At 40.4% G+C, this 10019-nt stretch overlaps 1 protein-coding gene across 2 annotated transcripts in view; it reads left to right on the forward strand.

Moving 5' to 3' along the window:
• The window catches only part of FSHR (follicle stimulating hormone receptor), a 76903-nt gene that overhangs the window by 63697 nt on the left and 3187 nt on the right, over positions 1-10019 (forward strand). For both annotated transcript variants that reach the window (XM_042862193.1, XM_042862194.1), the window contains exon 9: positions 4044-4229. In XM_042862193.1, the coding sequence (XP_042718127.1) occupies positions 4044-4229 (186 nt within the window). The remainder of the gene's footprint in view (positions 1-4043; positions 4230-10019) is intronic.

Raw genomic sequence — 10019 nt, forward strand, 5'->3', positions numbered from 1 at the left:
GAAAAGGTGAAAACAGGTAAATGGGAGCTGATGGAAAACAGAGATTAAAGTGGTTAGAAATCTAAAAAATGAGGGAGAAAAATGACTGGTTAACCTTGAGCTCAGACGAGCTGTTCTGAAGGCATTTTTCCATGTAGTGATGGTCAGTGCATCTATGACACAAAAATGTGTTACTGTATTCTATTCCTCTTCCATCACTCCCTCAGTGTCTTTCTCCTTTGGAAAAGACTGCCACATCTTTTCAGCAGTAACGTTGTTGATGTTTCTTTGGAAAAGCATTGGTTCCTGTACCAAAAATTAAATGCATTTTCTTTGCAAGTTGTAGTGATTCAAAAGGTTTATAAAATTGGTATGGCTGTAGCTCAGATTCATTTGATAGTTCAACTTCTAACACTGAATTACGTGTGTAAGAAGTTTTCTGTTCCACTACCACTCTATCCACTGTTCTATGGATGGGAAATTACCTTTTCATCCTGACTGAGATCAAGAAAGCAAAGCCTTCTTACTCATCTATCACTGCAGCTTACACCTGGAATGCTGAGGAAATGACTGACCCGTACTCATATCTTTGCTGGAAAAACAGGGCTGTTGAAATTGAATTTGTGCTGCAGGCTGCCATGTTTTATTAGGCTGAACATCAGGATGTTTTAACTCTTGTTTTTTCCTGAACCAGTGCTGTATGGTCAGTTAATACCAATCCCTATTTTATAGTTCAGAATATTTAAACAGCATGAACGAATGACAAACACAAATAGTAAAGTCAGGAAGCACCTAACTTAGTGAGCTTTATGCAGGCTGCACAGTCTCAGCAATCAATTCCTCTTGGCTGAATTAGAATCTCTCTCTTGGAAAGATGTCAGGTTTTGAGTTAAAGGAGTTCAGCGCTGACAGTAAGCAAGGAAATCAAATGGCTAATTACTCCCACATATATACACATTCCTTCTATACAGAAATGTGGTTTATTTCCATTATTTCATTTAATCTTCTGGTGCTCCCACAGCTGTGGTGACGTACATGAACTTTCACTGGAGTCCCTGGGAAATTCTGCCTCCTGTAAGCACTAAAATCATGCTGGAGGTACCAGCAAATTGCAGGAAGCTACAGGGAGACTCTCAGCATCCCCCCTCTCTGTAAATATAGTTCATCTGATCGATGATGATCCATTCTGGGCTGAGCTCTCTGGCTGTGTCCTGCCTCAGAAGCAGTGCAAGGTATGGCCATTGTCTTTCCTGTCCTTGCAATTTGACTGCAACAGGAACCCCACAGATGTGGACCACAATAGACCTCTAGAGGATCCTCAAGAGGACAGCTGAGACCCTGAGGCACAGCCAGAGGGCACTTCAGATACAACTGCTAGAAAAATTGATCTCACTATTGGTCTCTCCTCTCTGGCTTCTGCTCTGACAGCCATGCCTTGCTATCCCACTATGTTCCTTTCAAACCTAAATTGGACTATCGTCTGGTCAGTGTTTCGAGTAGTTCAAAAAAGATTCCCAGAAGGAAGAGGAAGAGGTTGGAAGAGAAGTCAGATTCATTTTGCTGTTCCCATACCAACTTCTGTCAAGTCTGATGACTAGCAGCCAAGCATTAATAATACACCGTGTATTCCCATCTCCAATGCTTTCTGGTTTGATTTCCCACTGCTATTTTATCTTCTTCTTCATCTTCCTTATTTAATTTACCAGTCCAGTAACTAGGGAGGAACGTCCCGAAGAATCTCTGCACTGAATTCTGTTCCATGATGTCTCGGTGGATAAAACTACTAAACCACCTGCACAATGTCTGCGTTTCCTGTCTGGGGAGTCTCTTGATGGTATATCAATAATTTTCTCTAATAGACATCCCAGCAAACCCTGCAGTAGTTTACAAAGCCCTTTCCCCAGCTCACGTTGGTTTACATGCAATAATGAGCACACACACACACACAAAGAAAAGAATTTTTAAGAGAAGAAAAGTGTATTTTCATGGGTGAATATTCAGTATTTATGAAATTGTTTTAAGATGCACAGAGACACAGATCCAGTAATATTTTCTTAGTTATTTTTAAGTCCAGATGTACTCCTGTTTATTTGTTGCTTCCACCCTGTATATTAACCATTTGGGGCACTGATGATTTCTAGCTAGTGAGACAACAAAAACATTTCTCATGCTCTTGGTTGGAATATGAACCCTTGTGAAGTTCCATAGACTCTTAATGATTCTGTGAGTGATGTTGTCTGTGAATGTAGGGGAAAACTGCTGTTCAGTTGATGAGTCATTAAGGTCTACTCTAGCTGACAGTTTTCAGGGCAGGCAACTAAGGGCAATAGTCAGTCCTTGAAACAACTGCGGTTGTTCGTTGCTACCTAATTACTACTTCGGGTGTCAAAGCTGGAAATTAAAGTCTGAAACTTCTCTTCAACTGCTCCTGTGAGGCACAGGTCAGTCCCAAATGCAGCTCAGGATCAAACCTTTGTTCTCTCAGCCTGAGCAGTGGAAGTTCAAAGCATTTCTGCCTCCACCAGTCCATTTTGTACTTCTAGTTGAAGCTACAATGCTGGGGCAGGGCAGCAGTGTGGGATCCATCTCCAAAATTTCCAGCTGTGGGCACAGTATGGAGACAAAGACCCTCCTTACCCAAAGTCAGTAACTTTGGGTATGACTTTGTTAGCTAGGGCCACCCTATGCTGCAGACTGTGCATTCCTGTATTAATTTTGTTTTGGAGAGAGGAGAATGGAGGTGCAAATGTACATACCATACATGGCAGATGTCTGAACTTCGCAGTGCGCTGCTGAAATCTGATTTCCCCTTCACACCACTCTCCTTTATATGGTAATAAAAACACTTTGTGCCTGTTGTGATGTTGTATAATAGAGATAAAATAACATGTTGTCCTGCCATCATACTGTTACAGGTATATGTATCTTCCGGGGGGGGGGGGGGGGGAGCCATGGAGAAAATGACAAATGTCAGTTCCTTTATTAGGATAAATTCATTTCTTTTGTAAGAGAACAAAGACCAGAGCAACCTCAGCAAAGGCTGCATCCTGCATCACTCTTGTCCACTAAGAGCATGGCAGCTAAGGGTGATTTTGTATAGTCCGTTCTGCTTTGGTGTAGAAGAAAGAAATGTACAACGTACTCTTCCCTTGTCACAAGCTGAGGGACACACTTTGTCCCTAGCCAAGGCAACGTGGCAATGTTTTGCCCCAGATATTATGGCATGGGGACAGGTTCCTTGGAAATGGAGTGTCACTGGTCCTTTTTCCCTTTCCCTACATGTGTGGCACTAGTCTCAATTTAGTGTTTGCACCATGTTTTTCCTCCTGTGAGCTTCACTAATGCTCTTCGTAATACATCTGTAGCTGCCTTTGATAGCCTGTCTCACAAAGTAATTGCCTTCCACATAAATACATCTCTCCTAACCTCCTGTAATCTTACCCCTTGCTCTGCTTCAGTCGATACTCTCTCTTCGTTTTTCAAACCTCTGGAAACATTTCGATGTTTTTGTTCCTCGCAGTTTGAACTGTATCACCTTTCTCTCTCTTTAATCTCTTTTCCTTCCTAATGAGTACAAAATCTGAAATCCCCAATGTCTACTCATATCAGTAACCCCCACAGAGTTCACTTTGTGTTTATTGCCTCTTCTGTGGTGGCTTTTGCATGATGTGATGCTCATGAGGGACATCACAAACTACTCTTGTGACATCAGCCTACTTTTTTCTCCTGTAACAGTGTTCTTGGATGCATTTATTTCAGTATTTACTAAATTCAGAATCATATGGAGCTAGTAGTTTATGTCATTGTTAATCCTTAACCAGAAGGTATTGGGATCTTTTTCCCAAATCAAAGTAACATCTCTTAATTGCTGTTTACAGTGAATAATAGTTCGGGTTTCCTTGAGGAACCCTCATTTATTCCTGGATTCTGTTTTCAGCATAATTTTCAGTTGATCTCTTTTTAATCACTTCTCTGATAATGAGTAGGACAATCTGTAACACGTATCCACTATGTAGCTGATATAAATTTGCTTTTTACCAGGCTTTTCATATGTTTTCTTAAAGGGATATTTCAAGGACAATGATCAGCTTCCTGCCAAGTCATGGATTAGAATTCATTAAGAAGCTAAGAGCGAGGTCTACATACAAGTTAAAAAAACTTCCTGATTTAAGCAAATTTAGATCTTTGATTGAGGCAAACTTCACCTATCCTAGCCACTGCTGTGCATTTACAAATTGGAAAAGACAAAAGTAAGTGATTTCATTTGTTTTAATTTTTGGTGTTTCTCAGCAGTTGGTAGTGAACAAACTGGATATGAAAGTACATGAATAGAAATAAATAAATGTACAATGCATTCACGGTTCCACACACTGCACAGTGCACTGCCTCTCCATTCCAGGTAGGTAATAAATTTTGGTAGCTGTATTGGTATCAGTGTTTTCTCCAGCTGAGACTCCAGCCATCTCTCACTGGGACCTGCTGTCCTCCATCAGCCTGGAGCCACCACGCTGAAGACATCCAGCAGAAAAATGTTCATTACTTTTCAGGAGGTAACTGGGAGGAAATCTGTGTTTCCAGAGAAGCAGGTCAATATGGCCATCAATTCAGGAGGGTATCGGACACTCTCAGAAAGCCACACTGAAGTTGGAACCAAATAAAATGAATTAATAGAAAGAACAGACTAATTCGGTTGGAAGGGACCTGTAGAGATCATTAGGTCCAACTGCCTGAACATTCAGGGCTAAACAAAAGCTATAGTATAGTAATGATGGCTTTGTCCAAATGCTGTTAGAACACTGAGAAGCGTGGGGCGTCAGTCACCTCATTGCTAAGACTTTGCAGTGTCCGACCACCCTCACGGTAAGTTAATTTTCCCAGTGCCCAATCTGACCCTGGTCTTGCACAGTTCTGGGCAGCTCCCTCCTGCCCTCCATTTCCAGGAGCAGAGCCCTGCACTGCCTTCTGGAGCTGCAGGGTGCAGAGAAGTCACCTCTCCTTCAGACAGGGCACCCAGTTGTCTTCAGCCTCTCCTCGCAGGATTTGCCTTCAGCTTTGCTTTGCTGACTTCTGAATGCAGTAAAGCTAAATATTAGCAGGAGAATCATCTGTGCCACTGTTACTTTATCTGTAGCATCTACATACACACAAGATTTGGCCATTATTTCTGTAGTGGTTAATACAGAACAAACCTTTTCTGTCCAAATCAACTAAGATAGGCAGGTCTTTTTAGATTCCCAAAGTAATTTCCAGGGCTTGTTTTAATTTGTCATTAGCAAAGATGTGCTGAGACATCAAGTATTAATGATTTCCTTTGAGTATTTTCAACTATTCAGATAGGCTTTAAATGTACATGTTAAGTAGTTAATGAACTCGATGATCTCCAGAGGTCCCTTCCAACTGGGATTCTGTGAACTCCTGAATTTGTGCCACTGGAAAACTTGAGGCACTGTACCTATGGAAATCCATGCTATTATTTGAAGTTCTTCTTTTACGGAATGTGTTTGGAATTTGCCAAGGCAGAAAGAAATATACTTTGAATCAGTGGATCAGTGTTATAGCTCAAGACATTGTTTTCAGAAGCTTCCTGGAACTTCAAAGAAAAGTAAAGCTATGTAGAGAAAGCAAAATCTATTAGTAAGCTTCATTTAAATACTTAAGATAGCCATTCATCTCAGTTTTAGCAGTGTCTGTCACCAGGCAATTAAGGTTTAATCCTGCTTGTGATGATAGGTACTACGTATCACCTACATGTGTTTTTAAAACTGTATGAAAAAAGTGCAATCTGATGTTGGACACTACAGTGCTAAGGAAAATATTTGGCAGAATCAATCCCTCATTGACTAGTTTTGATCTACAGTTCTGAACTTCTTACTGCAGTTTACCACTAGTTGATATTTCCACGTACTTCTATATGCTTGTTCAGGCCTTGGTTGTCTGCCTTCCCCTGCAGCACCAATGGTAGTGGTAGTGGTTTGCTAATGAGTTCAGCTTGGTGAAATCCAGGAAGCTGCCATCACAAGCTGCCAGGAAATGAATGAAATTTTAAAAAATGAAAATCACTGTAAGGCAACAGGTCTCTTATATGGAACTTTCTAGGAAGCAGTTTCGGTGATTAAAACAGAATTGTGCTACGAATATGTAGCAGAGCTGTATATGTTTCTTTAAGCTGACCTATCAAATCTCATTTGTTCCCCATAGAGGAAAACAAGCCTTCTTAAAATATATCTTCTGAATGGCTGACATATATTCTGGTCTTTGCTGAATGTATTGTTTCTAAAGGGGGAAGCTGAGCTCCAGAATACCCCCAGTAAATTATCTCAAAAAAAGTATCCCAAATGACTGATTTTTAAAATAGTGGAAAAATGTATTAAGATATAATTTTCTGAAGTTAATAAAACTGAGTCTGTGAAGGAGTTTAATCACCTTTTTGTTTTTCTGAAGGACCTATACTTAAAATATATCCAAAAGCATGTTAATTTCAGATTAAAAAAAGCTAAAAATACTCCTGAAAGAATAGCTACACTTCAGCAATGGAGACAGTTCTTTTTTTCATTTCAGCTTATTCTGGTAATTTAATTCAAATAATATTTCACTTATTTGTAGCTAACGAGGCAGGAAGGCTTTTGTTTATTAAAAAATAGATGTAGAAGGGAGCAGACACACACCAAAATCTACAAGGGATCCAGCAACAAACTGTGATATTTTGGTTAAGATTATAAAATCTGGTGTTAAATAAACACATTTGGAGGAACCATTTTCTGTATATAGCACATTCCAGGTAGATTTGAACACGCTGTGGAAATGAATGAACGCTAGTTTCCTACATTTTGATACAAGCTAAGTTTTCATCCAACTAGACTGTGGCAGGAATCATTAGGACAACATCACTGTCCTGTAAAAGAAATGCATTGGTAACAGAAAAGTATAAAAATTCAAACCAAATCCATAGGTGCTCTGCTGTATGTTACATGAATAAATGTGTACACATAAGCTATATCTCCTGATCAACAGAACAAAGTTGAGTGTGTTGTGTATCTGTGTTTTCAATGCTTACCAGACGTATCTTTTAAAAAACATTACGCATAAATACAAAATGATTAGAGTCAACGATTTAGATCAGTCTTTCCAGTTAACTGCTTTTAAACATAATTAAAAACAATCATTAACATTTGTACAGTTGTGTCATGTACTAAACTTGGTAGGCGACCAATATCCTCTGTCCAGAGATGAATGTCTGCCTGTTGGTTTGGTGCTATGTGTTTGGATACCAAAGGTATTCCCATGCATTGCAGCAGAGATTAGTTGCACACACTGCAGCTCTACCCACTTGCATTTCAAAGCAGCGTTCTTGAGTAGCTGTGTGTAATCAGGCTGCTCAGGTTTTTGAATAGCTATTAATAGTCTGCAGTGTTTGCTCACACAGCATCTAGTATTTCTATGACAAGAGTTGCACTTGGTTTAATGCAATAGACATTGCTTATTCTGCTGGGAATAATAAAGTGAGCTGACTTACTGTGCCCCTTCACCTGAGCCAGGCATTCCCCTATAGAGGTTCTGTAGTGGAAATGCTAAGTCACAACTTGAACCAGGGATTGAGCACCTGGTGGGAAGGCAGGGCCAACCCAGGGGAGCTCAGGTGAATTGCTTCACCTGAGTGACTGGAAGGGCTGGAGCCAGGATCCACTCTTCCCAGACCTCACTTAAGGGTTGGCAGTGGAGGTGAGGTTATCTCACTCGAGATCTCTGCCTACTGGAGACCTTCCAAAGGTAAGCAGTTTTCCTTCTTTGTTTCTGCATCCACAGCTGCTGCATTTGGACTTGTTCTCAATTGCTGCAGCATCGGATTGTGTTACCCCGCTACTATCACTGTATTTTCCATCACATTATAGCATTACATACCTCAGAATTTTTCCTGGTTATCCAGAGGATGCTTCATAAACCCTGGAAGCGTATTTCTAAGGATCACTGCAGTATTTGATGCACACATCAGAAACCTCAGGAAGAACTGAGACAGGAGCGTGTGGCTCCATTTGTATATTTCCTTTTTTTTTTTTTTTTTTTTTTTTTTTAATTTTATTTTATTTTTGAGATATTTGAAGCACTTGAGAACCTTAGATAAAATAAGTAAATTGCCATAGTGGATGATGAGTGATCACTTCTCCCGTCTGCACCATCTCTGTCACATTAATGGAAGTATTAAACCTATGAAACAATTAAAGTGTTGGCAGTTTTAATTCTTTTCTCAGAAGGATTGTATGATAAATATTGATCTGCAGGTTTATCATACTGGGATATTGTGATGCTGACCTAACAGTAAACTGCTTTTTAGGACAAGTCCAGTGAGGTACATTGAGCTCTCACATTCCCCTGTGACTGGAAAATAATATCCTTAAAGCTCAGATAGGGCAGAGATTGGATGTTAAAACTCTCAACTTGACACAGACCGTTATGAACTTCAGCGAGCTTTTGGCTTTCCTTGACACAAAGATCACCTTCTGCCTGAAAGATTGGCATTGTTATGACTGTGTCCTTGCACTTGGTCATTATTTGTTGGAGGAGGTATCACTTGAGAAGCTATTTTTAAAGAACGTGGCAGCACTGGAGGTCATGCTCTTGTGAAATGAGAGCCAAACATAATATCAGTTGCTCACTACTCACTTGATGTCACTCCTTGGTAATGATGGCTGGTTTGAGGTAGGGCCCAATGCAGAACCGAGACCTGGACTATTTATTCTGCTGAGTGCATTTCTTAGCACACAAGATCCTGCTGTCACCAGATCCAGATGGACTGCATGAAATAACTGCTTGCACAAACATTGTTGTTTTTGTCAGAATGCCGTGCCAATTTTAATGTTATTCTTCCAGTTATCCTTTCTCTGGTTTATTTTTCAGGGTGTTTACTTGAGTAAAACAAGTTAAGCAGCAGCAGAGGTTTACAAATAGCCCATATAAGTGAACTGTGTTATGATACGTGCCCTGTCCCTTGCCAACAGTGCTTTGAATTTTTGCTCTGAGAGCACAAAGGGCAAATATCTCAGGGCAGTCAGTACCAGGTGATGGCTTTTCTTTCCTCTGAGAGTTTGCAGCTGCCCATCATAGTGCTCACGGTGCAAGGAAGCAGCCAGGAGGCCCTTCACTGCCCATCCTCAAAGCAAACAGAGCAGCGAACTCTGTGGGAGCCTGGTTCTGTTTGAGACCTCTGGGTGTTAAATAATTCAGGAATGAATAAATAATAATAATCAGAAATATTTCACTAGCTTTACATAGCTGTCTTATCTGTGGGATAGAGCTAGCTCTAGGCAGTCTCCATAATTCAGGAAATGGCTTATTTTTAACTCATAGCTGAGAAATGATTGGATAAAAACACTTCCTTCAATTCATTTACTAAAACCAGGAGCTGCAATAGCTTCTATGCCCTCAAGTGCTTGTTACACTGAAAACTGAGTGACTTTCTCTCCCATTATTTCTCCTTAGAAGCATACAGTCCCTTTCAGCTACAGAACTGTTAATATATCGATCAACACGCAGGGCCCCTCACTCATCCTTACACGAATAGAACACAGGGGAACAGAAAGTAATGCCTTGCTGTTGCAGCTGTGACCTCCACAGTGCACATTTGACCTCCCAGGAAATCGGCTTTCTGCCTCAGTTGACAGGCAAGATAAAAAATATTAATAACAGCAGACGATGCTCAGAACCTCATAGGAAACGTTTCTCGCCTTCTGGTGCTGGACCTTCATTAGTTTTTCTTTCTTCCTTTGAAACTCAATTCTTTTGAAGATGGAATAAGTGCACGAAGGGTAAAATTAGGTTACCAAAGAGAATTCTAGCTTTTAACCTACTGCTCATTGTTTAACCATTTCAAACCAGCTTGAATAGAATCACAGAATCATAGAATTACAAGGTTGGAAACTGCCTATAAGATCATCTAGTCCAACCGTCTCCTCTTCATCATTGCCACCACTAGCGGAAAGGAATGGAAAGGAATGGAAAGGAATGGAATGGAATGGAATGGAATGGAATGGAATGGAATGGAATGG

Source organism: Lagopus leucura, unplaced genomic scaffold (genome assembly GCF_019238085.1).
Source record: "Lagopus leucura isolate 7727_CA_CO unplaced genomic scaffold, USGS_WTPT01 Super-Scaffold_73, whole genome shotgun sequence".
Lineage (NCBI taxonomy): Eukaryota > Metazoa > Chordata > Aves > Galliformes > Phasianidae > Lagopus > Lagopus leucura.